Genomic DNA, 18,484 nt, shown 5'->3' with positions numbered 1-18,484 from the left:
GTAGATGTATATATTCTAGATCCTTATAGATAGCGGAGTCGATTAAGCCATGTTCGTCTGTCTGTCTGTCTGTCCGTCTGTCTGTTGAAATCAGTGTTCTGAAGACCCCAGATATCTTCGGGATCCAAATTTTCAATAATTCTGTCAGACATGCTTTCGAGAATTTTGCTATTTAAAATCAGCAAAATCGGTCCACAAATGGCTGAGATATGAGGAAAAAACCAAGACAACCTCGATTTTTGACCTATATCTGGATTACTAAGACATTAATATAGACAATATGGATATCTAATGATAGATATTTCAAAGACATTTGCAACGACGTATATAAGACCATAGTAAGTTGGACCTACAATGGGTCAAAATCGGGAAAAAAATTTTTAACCCGAATTTTTTTTTCAAAAAAAAAAAAATATTAAGAAACAAAAAAAATTTTTTTTAAAATTTAAAAAAAATTTAAAATAACAATCGAAAATTTTTTTTTCCAAAAAATGAAAAGAACAACTGCAATAAAAATTAAATTTTGTTTACCTAAAAATATTTAAAATTTTGAAGTATAATTTGGTGAAGGGTATATAAGATTCGGCACAGCCGAATATAGCACTCTTACTTGTTTCTACTTAAGTAAAGTAAAACTTCCCGCATATGCCGCTTTGTTAGTACAAAATTTGACATTTTCGAAGCAAAAAAAAAAACACTATAACTATAATGTTCAACAACTAAGTGGGAATAAATGTTAGATATGTACGCTTCAAAAATACATATAAAATATAAATTCCACATTTTTAAGTCATAATTAATAAAATAAAATATAAAATTAATTAAATATTTTGAACCAGATAAATGTTTATGTACAAAAATCAGTGGCCGTATTATAGAGGTGGTACCCAGAAAAAACTATTTCCTAAACTGATTCAATTCAAATAGTTATCACATATTGAACTGGTTTCAATTACTCCATAATTGAATCAAGTAACATTTTCAAATATTTTCTACTGAATTTTAAGTTTTTAAGTTTTGATAATTTCGATAACTGAATATAAAATATTTCAATTCAAAAATGTATCACATGTTGAACTGGTTTCAATTATTTCATAATTGAATCAAGTATTCATGTGCTCAAAAACAAAATTTTCTTATATTTTCTATTGAATTTTGAGTTTTGAATTTGATAATTTTGACAATTGAATATACAATTTTCGTATTGGTTGAACTTCAAATACAAAAATTATTGATATCGTAATTGAAAACACAAAAAATAACAAAAATGTGTTTTCAATTACAAAAATTATCTATTCAATAATTTTTGTATTTAAAGTTCAAGCCATAGGGTAACATAGAGACGAGATGGAATTGTCAAAAACCTAAGTCTGTTGTCAAAAACCTATCTCTTGCAACAACAAAATACATGCTAGTCAATGCATTTTGTTGTTGTATCAGAAATATTATTTGTTGTATTTTTGTTTGACAAATCAAAGTGTCTCGTCTCTATGTATAATTCTCTATGGTTCAACCAATAACGAAAATTGTATATTCAATTGTCAAAATTATCAAATTCAAAACTCAAAATTCAATAGAAAATATCAGAAAATTTTGTTTTTGAACACATGAATACTTGATTCAATTATGAAATAATTGAAACCAGTTCAATATGTGATAAATATTTGAATTGAAACGGTTTAAATAATAGTTTTTTCTGTGTATGCCAAAATATCTTATTATATTGTCTTTCGGCAACTACGATTTGTGTTTAAGAATTTTCAAATTGTTTTCAGAATTTTTCACCCGAATTTGCAAAATATCCATTTGTATTTCAAAATGAAATGCAAAAGGACGTAACAAACAAAAAATTTTAAATTTAGTTTTTAATGGATTTTGGTACAGCGCACTCAAGGCACTCGTTTTAGTTCTCTAATTTTAAAAATTAACGATTTTATTAAAGAAAGAAAATCATATTTGTAGCCACAATACTTTTAATTTTATTATGATTTGTGTCCTTCCTGTAAAATTAAAAAACTGTTGATATGCATTTTAGGTGACGATTTGAATTTCTAGTTGTATTTTAATTTCTGAAAAATAAACGGAAATTTCTCAAATAAAATTGGAAAATTCTGGTATAAACAATGAAAACGGGAATATTTTACTAAAATTTTTTTTCAATAACTAAATAATAAAATCAAATCCTATCTTGCGCATTTCGTCTTTTATCCAATGATATTTCGATACATATTTTTTTTAATAAATTTTTTTATTGGATAAAAAACGAAATGCGCAAAATAGGATTTGATTTTAGACCTATGGTTTCTTGGGAAAAATTTCTTAGAATTTTCCGTAGAATGCGTTTCTGCTAATGATTTTTTACTTTTTGATCGTCCATACAAATCGACCCAGCCTAATATACATATGTATTTATTAACAAATTATAATGAAAAAATTATAACTGTGATAAATAAAAACTGATATGAAAAAACAAGATTAATGTCAGCAACATGTTTGCCTTCATCTCTCTTGAATGTAAAACTTTTAATTGAAGTATACAAACCAAATTAAAATGATGATTATAAAACAAAAACTTAATTGTAAATAAACAAAAAAAAAACATGAAATGCATGCCGAAACTTTAATTAATTAAAATAAAATGAAAAACAGCAGGGAAATTAATTCATTTCTCACACTGCATAATTTACACCAAACAGTCTATTACATAGCATAAGCTCTCCTACTTAAGTTTTATTAATCTTTTTTGTGTACTTTTTCTCACTCTTAATTCATTTAATTGCAGTATACCAGCTGGGAAGGTAATCCAGGATATCAAAATCAACAGCAAATTGGCAGAGCTGTAGGCGATCACTTCTTTACCTGCCCCACAAATGAGTATGCACAGGCATTAGCTGAACGAGGTGCACAAGTACATTATTACTATTTTACACATGTAAGTATTAAAGTGGATGCCTTTTGAACAAACCGAAAAAATACTGCTGAAATTCAACATGAAGTATGTAGATATGTATGTACTTATGTACACAGTGTGATTAGATGTGATATGGACAAAAGTTAAAGCTTTAAAGGCAAACTAAATAAATAGTTACACTGTGCTATTGAAAATATGTAGGTACTTCCGAAATCTGGAATAATATTTTTTTTCTCGTAATTTCAAATTGTTTGGGCATTTTCAAAATGTATGAATTACTTTACAAAGTTACTTGAAATTTGTATTCAATAATTGAAATATATTTTGTAGTGCAGTATAACATTCAACGTTTGTTTATGAAATTCTTGAACACTCTGTATTTGTAGTGGAATACCTATGCTGTGTGTATGTGAACATTTTTGTTTTATAAATAGCAGTTATTTTTGTGCAAGTGTGAGAAAAATGTTTCCTGTTACAAATTCGTAACAGAAAATTACTGCTGATGACTGCATATTACGAATGTATGTATGGCTGTATGTGATGACAAATATACCCCAGCCGTTTTACAAGTTGTCAATGTATCCTTTATAGACAGTAATTTTCACAAATGTCTGATCACTTTTCTGACTCCAATTTATATGCCGGTCAAAATACATTCGATAAAAATTGATTCTATACTATTTCCATAAGGAAACTAAGTTTGATGATACTAACCCCCATTAACACCAAGTCTGGTTATGTATTAACTAATAGTTATTATACTGACTGTTTTCATACAAAAATTATTTTAACCGACAGTATAACTATTAGTTAATACATAACCAGACTTGGTGTTAATGGGGGTAAAAGTTCCAGCCCTTATATAACACGGTGCTACGATGGAAAAAAACTTGGAAAACGACCAAGAGGGGGTTATAGGTCTTGCTGAGTACATAACAAATTGTGTCTAAAAATTTCGGTAAAACATTTTCAGTGATGTTCGTCAACTTATCAACCTTTAACTCAGTCAGGTTTTGCCCGACTTTAAATAGTTTAACGTGTTTGGAAAGAAAACCTATTACGCTTTAAAATTATGTGTTTTTTGTTTTGATAAATTTGTAAGTTATAAATATGTTTTTTTTGTTTTGTTTACGGCCCTATGCTCCTTATAGGAACCACAGGAATTAATATATATGGCTTTTGTTAAGAATATCTAAAAGAAATACAAAATTTATCAACTTTTTGGATTTTAGTCGTTTTTCATTACTTATTTTGATACGAATGCTTATAAAAATTTATACAAATGTATAAAGGAAATTAAGTTCTTAACAAAACATAGTTTTAGTTATTCAAATCGGATGAAAATGGTAAAAGTTATTTAACTTTTCATTAACACCTTTTTTAGTATTTTCTCCCGCAGCGCTTGTGAATAAAAAAAAAAACAAAAAAACTATACAAAAATATTTGTAAAATTTTGAATTTTCAAGGCAAATTTTTTCGAAAAAGTTTAATAACTTTTGCAAATTTAAACCAATTTGAACAAGTTGTATCTCATTTTTGTCTGTATAAAATTGTCTTTAAAAGACTCTGTAAAGAAAAATATCTCTTCATGGAAAAAAATTAAAATAACTATTGTTGAATTTGAAAAATTACGAAAAAAAAAATAAAAAATAAAGCGAAACTTTTTATAAAAACTTTTTTGCAATATACATTTTGGCTATCCATAATAGTTTAAAATTTTAAATCGGTATAAAAGTGTGTGAATTAGAGGTACTAAAGCACTACGACTTATCCTAAAACAGTTTTTTCAAAATAACTCAAAATTTTTAGGGTATTTCAAAATCTTTGAAAACGGTTTTAGTATTTCCTCACCTAGGCCTACATCCCCCATTACGTCGTTTTTCAAGTTCTGGCATTTTGTAGCAAAATGATAAATATTTTTATACTTAAAAAGTAAGACAATGAAGAAAACAATAAATATCATACATAGCTTTTAATTAATTACACTGTCAAACAGCATATTTGGAACAGAATAAACTCCTGGACTATAAGTTTATGGTATGAATTTTTACAATTAGTCAACGTTTTAATTTTTTAATCCAAGGTAGCATTATACTAACCGACAAAAATATTGTAAGTTAATATCTGAGAGAATTCTTATTGTCAGAGTTATATTGTGGAATTTTATGGGGATCATTTTTGTATAAGATTTTAACCCTCTATCTCCTCTCTTTAGGGGTTAATTTGACCCCTTTTTTCGAGAAAATCAAAAAAAAGTCCTCTCAGAATGGACTAAAATATTATTCGAAAATTTTTGCCGGAAAATTTTAGTGGGGGTCACCAAAAATACAAAAGTTGTAAATAAAGCCCTTTACGATTAATTAGCAAAATTACACGCCATCTCGGGTCTCACATTTTTTAAAAATATCTCCAAAAATCCAAGTGTGCTCCGAATGAGCTTAAAATTAAAATATAAATAGTCCTTAAGGAGATCTACAAAAAACATGCATACATATGTAAGTTATCTCTTTTAGTTCAAGAGATATTTAGGTTTATTTATTTTGTTTAATTCCGCTCGATCTTTTTTTGGTTTTGGTGGTTCGATTTTTTTTTTAAATATCATATATATTTGCGATAATATTTCGAATATAATAAAAATATTTTTCGAACAGTTATACATCTCTATAAAAAGTTACACGCATCCAAAGTTGGAACATGAAAAAATTACAGTATTTTTTACGTTTTTTTCAAAACACATTTTGGTAATTGACTCTATGTAAGTAGTATGTGAATTCCATGCGTTGACTAATTTGGACCAGCTATCGGACAGTCTCTTTGCAATCGATGTAGGGCTAAATAACCCTCTGCTTAGGATAAAATAACTAGTCCCGTAAACGATAGGAAAAATAAAATGATTGGTAAAATCACTATCATCCAGGGACTGTAAATAACGGTTATCCAGAAAATTTAAAATCAAATACTCTCTAAAGAAGTGGCCACTTAAAATCCGTACGCACTATAGTTATCATAGTGCGTACCCCTGTTATCAAAATGGAAACAGATTTACATACGTTTTTAACAACAAATCTACCATTATTATACAATGTATTGCAAGTTATTATGTTTAGTTTTAAAAAGTGTAGACACAATGGAAAATGAAGCTAGAGATAAAATTGTGCACAAATATCTAGAAAATCCGAATTTGTCGGGTTAAAAAATAGCCAAAATCTGATTTTCGACAGATATCAGGTCAAAATTGTTACGTCTCGGCAGATCGAGGTTGTTTGGCTTTTAAATATGAATACGTAATATTGAACAAAAATATTAATTTTGCAGGCAAACCGCAACTGCGGTTTGAAGAGTCAAGCTTTTCAGACATGTTTTTAAAGAATTTTCAGAATTATAAATATAAATAGAGTTTGGAAAAGCGATAACTGTCATTTATAAGACATCACACATCTGATACAAAGTTTCAGCCAAGTTGTCATTACTCAATGACAAGTTGTCATTACTTAAATCGAGTCCAATCGAGATATATTGAGCAATTGTTAAACGTAAATTGACAAAGAGTGCAGGTACAGTAAATAACAAGATTTTAATGAGAACAAAGTGGAATAAATATGCTGGCAAAACGGAAGTGGAAGGAAAAGTTGTGCAGCTATTGATGGGAGGCATAAGAAGAAAAGACAGAAAATTTATTCGCAATAAAGACACATAAACCTGCAGTTATATTTTTTTTAAAGCTAATAAATTAACATTAAATTCATGTATAAGATATTAACATACATACGTTGCTTCATTTAAAAGTTATACTCGCTTTACTTCTTTATGTTAGAGTCAACGGAGACCTATACTGTCATTTACCAATAAATTCGTATTGACGTGCTCTCTCAGAGTCTATCTGATATAATGTTTGTGGTAATTTATTTGTTTAAGACAAAAAACCAACAACAATTTGATAATAGGAATCAAACAACAAATTAAAATTCCACTTGATTTTATTTTAATGACAATTTATTCAAGTGCAATGGAAGATGCTTTACAAATTGCAATGATCTGACCGGCGCGCCGCAAGCTTTAGGTTTTAATTTATATGAAATGAGTTTTATTTTTTGGCGGGAAAAATAAAACTCCTCAAATGACTTTTATTTTATGACGGGAAAAATAAAACTCCTTAAATGAGTTTTTTTTATGACGGCTATCTGAAAATGTTTTGTTAAGAGTTTCATGCGAACTTTTATTTTTACGTTGAATAATAACTGTTTTAATTGGAATTTTATTTTTAAAGTCACAAAATACCTGCTATCATCATCCAGAACTGCTGGGATGTAAGTATACATATGGATATGTTGGTGTATAGGCTATAAAACATAAGTATATAAAGAGTGTTTATGAAAGTATGTACATTGTACATACGTAACAGTTTATTTAATGATGTTGCCAGTTTTGTGTGATGATGTTGCTGTTGTGAATTCAACGTTTTTTACAGAAAAAGGTCAAAATATATACATATATTTGTTACACAAGTAAATGTTTAAATGTGTTTGTATAGAATTCATTAAAATTTTATTAAAATTTAACACTTAATGTCCTTGTTCGAAATTTGTTATAAAAATATATGTATAGTAAGTAGTACATATGTATTACGTACATTAGGGCGTTACCTTTTATATATTTTTTTTGTAAATATCAAAATGGCCTTAGCATAGTCGAATAGATCATTGAAAGTTAATTAAAAAAAATGGTTGTCAAAAAAGTTAAGCGGTAAATTTTGGGGATAACTTTTTTATTTTTTTTTATTAAAAAAACACAAATAGTTTTTTTTATAAATATATCAACCTGGGTCGAATCTATATTTTAAAGTTGTGTGTGTTGTGATAAGGTAATAAAATTTTGAGAAAAATTTAACTTTAAAAAATAATTTTTGTGGGCGAGGTTATTATTGAAAAATGAACCGAAAAAAATGTTATCGTAAATAACACAATATTTGCCATCGCATAGTGCTAGCGCCAAAATTTGGTTATAGCCCTAATGTACGTTCATACATATATACATATTTACTATACTAAATATTTATAAAAGTGTTTGTGTGGTTTGGTTATCATTAAATTTATACACTACAATAATCACACTGCGATACTATGTATGTAGTTGGTTAAAATATAAATATATGAGAGAAATCAAAAATTTTGGAGAATCCTTAAAACTAAATTCAGTAACGCAATTCTTATATTTTTTTTACTTTCCTAACGATGTCGTTAAGTAACGAAAAATACCGGTTGCTTTAACGAATTTTATATTCACTATTTGAAGTTAACGATATCTCTCGGTAATACATTTTAACGACGAATATAGTTAAAAATATAAATGTCAATATTTTTAAAATTAAAAAATATTGCAGATAAATTCGTAGTCGTGTGCATAAATAATCGCATTTATATATAAAAAGCAAGCATCAACTTACCCAAATATGTTCGCGAAACGTACTGAAAACCAAAGAACAATAGTTTTTTCTAAAAATAAAAGTAACACAGTGTAATCCATATGTCCATGTCATCACAAGTGATCATTGATTCAGAATATAGATATGTGTTGTTATAAGGACAGTCGACAAATTCCAATGAATTTCATTCTTAGAATACATAAGTTTATACTCGTTTATACTCGTATCACATCGCCAAATATGGTTTAAATTGCTCACTAGGAAATTTGAATATAGGTATAAAACTTTATGTGTTAAATGTGTTAAATATGGATATTATGCCCCAAATAAAAGTTACTCTTAACCCCTTGTGGACCAAGGCTTTAAATCTTTGAAAAGATTTTTACTTTTTTTTATGAAATATTGAAAATAAGGACTTCAGGGAGTTATTTACAAAATTTTAACTTTGTGGAGGACCTGCAAGGATCCGAAAGGGACCTGGTACCGTTGAGTCAGCATCAGCCAAAAGATAATAAAAATAGTTGACCAATCGCGCTTTCAAAGAACAAGTTATATCGAATATTTATGTTACAAAACTAACTCCTAAACAATTATCATTATAGCTTAACTAGAACATTTTATTTGTCGTTAACCTGCCGACAAATTTCGTTATCTACCGACTATTTTTAACGAAAATAATCGGTAAAATTTAATTCGGAATATCTCTTAACGATAAATATTGTTAACTACACAGAAAAAAATATATTTCAATTCAAACATTTATCAGATATTGAAATGGTTGCAATTATTTCATAATTGAATCAATTATTCATGTACTCAAAAACAAAAATTTTTGATATTTTCTATTGAATTTTGAGTTTTGAATTTGATAATTTTGTTAATTGAATAGACAATTTTCGTTATTGGTTGAACTTTAAACACAAAAATTATTGAATAAATTAATCGTAATTGAAAAAAACATAAAATAACAAAAATGTGTTTTCAATTACGAAAATTATCTATTCAATAATTTTTGTATTTAAAGTTCAACCAATAACGAAAATTGTCTATTCAATTATCAAAATTATCAAATTCAAAACTCAAAATTCAATAGAAAATATCAGAAAATTTTGTTTTTGAGCACATGAATACTTGATTCAATTATGAAATAATTGAAACCAGTTCAATATGTGACAAATATTTGAATTGAAACGGTTTAAGAAATAGTTTTTTCTGTGTAATGAATTTTAATTATTTAACGACAAAATGTTGTTGTTAAAAAGTTACAGAATTGCGGTACAGATGTATTTTGGGTTTCGAAATAAATGGGAAATGAAAAAGGGACACATAGAAATAGATCGCCAAATAAAATGTAACAGTAGCATTTAAAGAATGTCGTTATTTGCAATAGTTCAAGGTATATCTTGTCGATAGTTGAGTCTCAGGAATATAACACGATCTTCTAAAACTTAAACAAGTCATTCGCAAATATTTTTGGCTATTATATCGCGTAAACAAAATGTTTGTATTAATGAAAAATACGAGTCGGACAGATCATAAACAAATTTTTAAATGAAAAGGATTTATGCACATTTTGTGAAATTTTTAAATTTTTTGCTCACTTTTTAATAAAAGTCATGATATACAAAGTTATTTTAAAAATCAAACATCTAGGAAACTATAATAGCTATAGTATAGCTATATAGCTCAAAATGTACATGAGCAATTACATCGTTTGTATAAATATTTGAAGCACAAATAGGAGTAGTAGACACAGATGATGTGGCACCTACCATTAGGGTGGCCCTTAATTCACGCAAGTTGGATTTTGGCCAGTCTCACCCCCCAGTTTGATGAACATTTGTAAAAAAATCATCCTGAAATAATTTTAGGTAAATCGGTAGGGTAAGCCCTCTAAAGTTTTGAAAAAATGTTTTTTTTTCAGTTTTTGTAAAAATTTTGCCATTAAAAAAACACTTTGCAATTTAATTTAAAATAATTGAAATATGTACGTAATTGTCGTTCTAATGAGACATAAAAAAACAGAAATTGGTCAAAAAATTTTAAAGTTATTAAAAATTCTCCAGGCCATTAACGTGTCTCAGGCCACTAGAACAAGAAATGGAGGAACAATTCTTATTCTAGTGGCCTAGAACATATACAATTAAACATATCCATATTTACTTGTAGGATACCGTTAACTTATTCGCAGATATTATGACCAAAAAAATAAAATTTGTTTAACGGCAGTTTCAAAACTCCATTTTTAATTTTTTTAAAAATTTTGTTAAACAAATTTAAGAATTTTCTGATCATCTCATTGGGATTTATTAAGAATATAAAGAGAATAAAAAATGATGAAAATATCTCTTATAGTTTTTCCGTACCTGCGGTTTAAATTTTGAAATTTTAAAAAATAGAGAAATTTCTCTATTTCCTTTCTGTTATGAAAAAAAAGTAAAACCTCTTCAGAATATTATAGTCCAGATAATTCTAAATATATTCTGAAAGTTTTACTAAAATTGGAAAGCGTTAAACCTTAAATCGTGAAGTTCAAAGGTCAAAATTTTCAATATTTGGAATTTCTAATTTAAAGATAACGAAATGTTATATATTTGGGGGGCGAGTTTGATGAAACTTAAGAAAAATATAATATGAAGTCTAGTATTTATAATAACAGCACAAACATGGAAATTAACCCTTAATGGCACTTGGGGTTAAAATTACCCCAAACTTTAAAAACTTAAAAAAAACTGTCAATTGCAATAGAGCTGATCAAAATTTGATTTATTTGAAAATATGAAATAAATAATGTACTTTTTATAACATTAGAAACTAATTTTAGATAGACTAAATATATTGCAAATCAATACAGAACATTACAGAGCACACTGGGTTTTAGCTAGTATATTATAAAAAAAATTTATTTATATCCGGATATACAGGAGCGTTTATCTCCAAACCCATTTTGCTCTCAGACAATTGCCGCGATGTCTGAATATAGTCACATGACATCTTTTATTTAGCTAGTTCAAAATTTCTGATTTTCCTCATATACTTATTTATTTACTAGCGTAATGATGCAAAGTAACTTGTGTTTATTTTATATACTTGTTTGTACTTTTGACCTGGCAGTAAGTAAGTGGTCTGCAAAGGGTAACGGGAAACTTTCATGCTGCTTTTGTGACCTCGCCGAAGGAAACTATTCATGATAAACAAATTATTTTTATTATTAAAAAATAAAGCTTTAAAATACTTATGTATATTTCTTTCATCCTTTAACTGCATTAAACATAATAATAGCTCATAATCATAGTCAAGCTCAAAAATCGGTTGTTTTTAAAAACAAAGGAAAAGGATTAAACTACCTTTCCTCCAAACCATTAATAATTACAAAATTTCTGCCAATACCTTGTAACTTAATCATTTTTGAGCTTTGCACGAACTTTTCTACTTGGTAGAGTTACGATTAAAGTCACCTTTCTTGAAAATCGTTTAAGGGATAAAATCTTAATTATTTTCTAATACAGAAATGCTTATATTCGGATAATAGTCGTCTATAAAGGACTCTCTTTTAAGCGAAACCACTTGGGGGATTTGCAAAATAAAATAGAAATAAACTGATAGTTAGATTTTAATAAAAAACAAGTAAGAGAGCTATATTCGGCTGTGCCGAATCTTATATACCCTTCACCAAATTATACTTAAAAATATTTTTGTTTTTAAATATTTTTATTTAAACAAAATCAAAATTTTTTAAATTTTTTTTTTTCCAAATTGTTTTTAAATTTTTTTAAAAAAAGTTTTTTCAAATTTTTTTTTTTAAATTTCTTTAATTATTTTTTTAGGAAAAAGAATGTATGACAAAAAAAAAATTTTTTGATGAAAAAAAAATTCGGGTTAAAAAATATTTTTTTCCGATTTTGACCCATTGTATGTCCAACTTACTATGGTCTTATATACGTCGTTGCAAAGGTCTTTGAAATATCTATCATGAGATATCCATATTGTCTATATTAATGACTTAGTAATCCAGATATAGGTCAAAAAAAGGTAAAAAATCGAGGTTGTCCTAGTTTTTTCCTTATATCTCAGCCATTTGTGCACCGATTTTCTCGATTTTAAATAGCGACCGAACCGGAAGAATTTCGGAGATATTGATGTATGAATCGTGTATGTAAGTTATTTGGGGGCTTCTGAAAGTTGATTTCAACACACAGACGGACAGACGGACATGGCTATATTGATTCCGCTATCTTAACGATCCAGAATATATATACTTTATGGGGTCGCAAATGAAAAATGTGGAAATTACAAACGGAATGACAAACTTATATATACCCTTGCCACTCATGGTGAAGGGTATAAAAAAACTAATGGAGGTCCTAGGGTATATGAAACGATACACAGTGGTGTAGAAAAAAAAGAAAGGTTTAGTGATAATGCTTATTTCTTAACTAGCACTAAAAAAATAGTGATAATTTTTTAACTATCACTAAACGAAGATTTAGTGTAAAAATCTGCACTACGAAATATTATTAAATGCTATAATCTATCTTCTATATATATAAAAATGAAATGGTCCATGTATGTAATGTCATCATGTGAGAACGGTTGGAGCGATTTGGCTGATTTTTTTTATTCGATTCGAAATTTTCAGGAGATGGTTTGTAAAGAAAAAATATTTAAAAATTTCAGGTATAACTCGGAAATTCTTTTTTTTTGTGAGTCCAGTCAACTGTAATAAAAAAGCTCCCTAAAGTATGCAGTACAAATTCAGATATTTTATTTGCAAATAAATAAGAACAGGCTGTTGTGCGTGGTTTAGAGAAACTTGAAGAATGCTACCGGGCGAAGCCGGGGCGATCAACTAGTTTTCTATAAAATAAATCAATATTTTTAAAAATGGTATCAATGTTTTTAATAAATATATTTTCTAAAGCTAATTCAAGCTCATTCTTACAAAAACCGGTTTGTTAAAAAATCTAAAAGTTAAAAAAACCGAAACCGGTGGAGTTTACAAAGATAAAAAAACCGATTGACCAGTTTTCGGTTTCGATTTTGGATACTCTAATTTTGGCATAATTTATAGATGAATTTAGCACTAAATATAAAAGTTAATTTAATGTAGACATACCTTATAGTGTCAATGTTGCAAACATCGGGTGTGAGAAACTAAAGGTACTCGTGCTATAAATTAAATATTTTAGCAGAAATTTTTAATTTTATTTGACCTTGCAAACAGAAATTGACAACATTTGCACCAGTTAAGTGAGCTATTTTTATATGTGACCACAATGTTTAAAACAACTGACACAATTTTCAAGCAGGAAGTCAGAAATATGCCGACCGCTTTGCGAGAAATTATCGTATGTTACATTTTTACATAGTAAAATATTATACCGATATTTGCTATATTTATGGAAATATTACTACTTAAGTTAATTTTAACGCATGTGAAATTTATTTTACTAAATCGGTTATTGTATCACATTTAAATTTGGTATTTATTGATACTAGCCACAGCAAAGAAATTTAATAATAAAGCAAGCTCTCCTGTAAATTTTGGTATTTGTAACATACGATAATTTCGCGATAATGTGATTGCGAAAAACTGTCAGAATAGTTAATGTTTCATTGATAAAACTGTAACTGTTTTTCGTTAAAAATAACTATTTTGCTTTATGGACAGATTTCTACAGAAAACTGTCTCTTTTACATAGATTTTTTAAGTGAATTTTCAAGACTGCTTACATTTTTTTTAATTAGTTATATAGACTCAAAATTACATACAGTATTGGCCATAACTAAAGCACCCCGTCAATAGATTTTTTCAAAACATAATTTTTTTGATAAAAAATGCTTTTTTGAATTCTGATTTGTATATATTTTATTAACTTATATTGTTAATGTTCATATAACATTCATTTAGTAAAAGATAATTTTATGAACAATTAATTTAAAATGATAAATCATATAAAAACACAAAACGCAACGGACAAAACAAAATCACCCCTTATAAGATGTTTAAAAAATTTGACTACGTTACTGTATATTTGCATTGTGAATTGACGGGACTGACAACGAATGGATTTAAAAATTCCAGAAGGTAAAAACAATGGCATTGAAAAAGTACTCCAGTGAATATAAAATTAAAGTTATTGAAGACTGGAAGACGGGCTTATCACGACATGAATTGAGTAAATAATTTTCAATTAACAGATCAGTTTTTTTCAGGCTCATTTCAAAGTTTTTGTAGACTGGTCACATATCAACTGTGCATTCTAGAGGACGTCCGCGAAAAAAACACTATATTATGATTTCTTGATCAAAAGAGCAATTCAAAAATATCCTATAGCAGAATCTAGTCAAGTATGAACAAGTTTAAGAATAAAAAACCCATTATATCAGCTAAGGACAAGAAAGCTAGATTGGAGTTTGCCAAAGCGCACATCGACTGGAGTGTCCAAAAATGGAAGACAGTACTGATTAATCCAAATACAACTTAAAAAGTTCCGATGGAATAAGGCGTGTACGTAGACCAAAAGGAGAAAGGAACAACTAAACATGGAGGAGGCAATGTAATGGTCTGGGGTGTCTTTTCTGGTCAAGGAATTGGGCCAATTCATAAAATTAATGGGATTATGGATCATTTCATGTACCGTGATATAATGAAAGACGTAATGTTGCCTAATGCCAGTGAAGAGATGCCACTTAAATGGAGCTCCCAATAGGATAAAGATCCTTAGCACGCCTCAAAAATTTGTAAGACTTATTTTAAAATAATTCAAAATAAAATTCAAGTTATTTCTTGGACACCTCAATCTCCCAATATCAATCCTATTGAGAACTTGAGGGATATTGTTAATATGAAAATAAAACGTGAAAATTGCCGAAATAAGGATCGGAAATTTTCACGATTTATTCCAAGCCGTTAAAATATCCTGGGAAGGAATATTGCAAGACAAGATAAAAAACTTAATATTTTCTATGCCTAAGTGATGTGCTTGTGTCATCCAATGCAAAGGATTTGCAACAAAATAGTAATTAAAATTAGTGTTATTTATATCCATCAACGGGTGCTTTAGTTTTGTCCGTTTAATTTTCCCACTTAAAATATTTTTTGATTTTATGTTACCACTTATGAAAAGATTAACTTTAAAAGTATTTGTTTATCAATAATAAACATATTAACAAATGAAAATAATCCATAATCGAAATTTAAAACTTTGTTGTTATAAAAGAAAATATGTATAATATGAAAAAAATTCACTGAGGGGGTGCTTTAGTTATGGCCGATACTGTACATACACACTTTAAAAAAAATGCAAATTTGACTAACTTTTTGTACATACATATGAATGAATGTTATTCCATTTGTCGACATGTAACACATTTTTTTTTATACCCTTCGCCATGAGTGACAAGGGTATATATAAGTTTGTCATTCCGTTTGTAATTTCCACATTTTTCATTTGCGACCCCATAAAGTATATATAGTCTGGATCGTTATAGATAGCGGAATCGCCATGTCCGTCTGTGTGTTGAAATCAACTTTCCGAAGCCCCCAAATAACTTACATACACGATTCATACATCAATATCTCCGGCTCGGTCGCTATTTAAAATCGAGAAAATCGGTCCACAAATGGCTGAGATATAAGGAAAAAACTAGGACAACCTCGATTTTTGACCTATTGTTGACCTATATCTGGATTACTATGTCATTAATATAGACAATATGGATATCTAATGATAGATATTTCAAAGACCTTTGATATATAAGACCATAGTAATAGTGTTTATAAAAAACCGACTTTTTAAAAAACCGGTTTGTCGGTTAACCGAAAATTGGCCTTTTTTAAAAAACCGGTTTTTCGGTTAACCGACATCGAAAAAACCGGTTAAACCGGTTAACCGTCATATATGTGTAAAAACATAAAATGTCCTATAAAGTATACACAGCTTTAAAATTTGTAGTTTTTAGTTGTCATGAATGGTTAATATAAATAACTATGAATATACAAAAGTGCTAAGTCCATTTTGTTTTGTAAAAATTTCAAAATTATTATCTCAGTTTAATGGAATTGAGTATAAATATTTTACTAACTATATGATACTTGTTTTAATTATTGGTTTATTCATTAAATTTCAACCAAAAAATGTAAATCAATTTTTTAATTAAATATTTGATAATTTTGAAATTTATTATCACCTCGACTTTCTGATATGAAACAGAAAATGTTACAAGTCCCATAAAAGGACCTATAATATGCAAACGCACTTCTTCTTACTATTTATTTGTCATTATAAATCATACCAAATATGTAAGTAATAAAACTCCATTATCAGATCTCATAAATATTTCAAATCATGGATTTTAGAACGTTTTTTGTCTCTCCTGTAATATTTCTTGAAAGGACTTTGTACACTAAGCTAACGAAGATTTCAAATCAGACCAATAATGTGTGTACAATGAATATAAAAAATGCACAAAACCATGAGATTTCTTAAGTTTAGACCTAAATTTTAAAAACCGATTAACCGAGTGATAAAAACCGGATAAACCGGTTAACCGAAAATCAACATTTCAAATTAACCGGTTCTCAAAAAACCGAGATTTCGAAGAAAAACCGGTTTTTCGGTTAACCGGTTAACCGGTTTATAAACACTACATAGTAAGTTGAACATACAATGGGTCAAAATCGGAAACAAATATTTTTTAACCCGATTTTTTTTTTCATCAAAAATTTTATTTTTGTCATAAATTCTTTTTCCAAAAAAATTAAATTTAAAAAAAAAAATTTGAAAAAACTTTTTTTAAAAAAAATTAAAAAAACAATTTGGAAAAAAAAATTTTACAACATTAAAAAAAAAAACAAATTTGATTTTGTTTAAATAAAAATATTTAAAAAAATATTTTTAAGTATAATTTGGTGAAGGGTATATAAGATTAGGCACAGCCGAATATAGCTCTCTTACTTGTTTTTACTAATTCTCTTTGTACCTTAATCAAACTTTATACTAAATACATGGTGTACAATTAAATGTTAATCTTGACTCTTTTGTTTTCGTTTGTTTGAATTCTAAAGTATTTAATAGAGAAACAGCCATAAGCAAATTTCTTATTAAAGCTAACAAATTTCCAACATACATATGTGTGTATGTTGTTGTTTATACCTTAAAGCACTTTAATGATTGCAAAAAAAAAAACCAACAGCAATGTAGCAATAGAAGAAAAAAGAAACAGAATTTTTGAAAATAAACACTATAATAGAAACATAAAAGTTAAAAGCATTTTGTGTTGTTATGTCAAAAAGTCACAATGGGGAAAAATACTCACCATTCCACCAACCCCCGTACCCTCTCCTTCGGCCAACATCTCTTGCATTTTTAATGAATTAAAGGAATCCATCCATTCACTTAAACACAAACAACAACACACCGAAACAGAGGAAAAACAGCAAAAACAACATAAACAAGAGAAAAACTAAAGCAAAAATAAATCGTAACGGAAAAAACTTTAACACATGGTCACATTTGAAGTGAGATATAGAGAGACATCTACCTAAAATAAAAAAAAAAACAAAAAGCATTTCATATTATACGAGAATTAAGTATTCAAACACATACATATGTGTGTTTCTATAAGCATTGATACGAGGGCAATCTGAAGGGTTATACAAGCACCGAAAAGACATTCATGTGATCATAAATAAATAAGCTTATGACCAGGCTCCTCATAGTGTAAATGGTTCATCTCTGTCAAGATTATTCTGACTTTTTATACTCTTCACCTTCGTGAGAAAGGTATACATATATATAAGTTTGTCATTCCGTTTGTAATTTCCACAATATAATTTTCCGACCCTATAAAGTATATACATTAGGGTGGCCCCGTTTGTATGGAGAAAAAATAAGGTATCGATGTTCCCGCCTAAAATGAAAATTTGATTCATTCTAAGACTACGTTTTGAAATTTTTTCGTCCTGGGGTCAATATTTGGCGAGCTGGATCAAAGGATAAAAAGGTCCTTTTTTGAGGTTTTTTACATTTTTTCCATATTTCTTCCAAAGGAAGTATATGTAAATTTGGTATCATATGAAAGGTCTTTGAGAGACGCATTCAATTGGTTAAAAGAAATTTAAAAAAAAAAAATTTTAATTAAAAAAT

At 28.1% G+C, this 18,484-nt stretch overlaps 1 protein-coding gene across 1 annotated transcript in view; it reads left to right on the top strand.

Annotated features, from left to right (window-relative positions):
• Window positions 1–18,484, top strand: part of Ace (Acetylcholine esterase) — a 146,814-nt gene that overhangs the window by 40,092 nt on the left and 88,238 nt on the right. The window contains exon 6 of the mRNA XM_065515739.1: window positions 2,783–2,932. Within this exon, the coding sequence (XP_065371811.1) occupies window positions 2,783–2,932 (150 nt within the window). The remainder of the gene's footprint in view (window positions 1–2,782; window positions 2,933–18,484) is intronic.

Source organism: Calliphora vicina, chromosome 1, assembly GCF_958450345.1.
Source record: "Calliphora vicina chromosome 1, idCalVici1.1, whole genome shotgun sequence".
Taxonomy (NCBI): domain Eukaryota; kingdom Metazoa; phylum Arthropoda; class Insecta; order Diptera; family Calliphoridae; genus Calliphora; species Calliphora vicina.
This window is presented reverse-complemented; position numbering and strand designations above follow the sequence as displayed.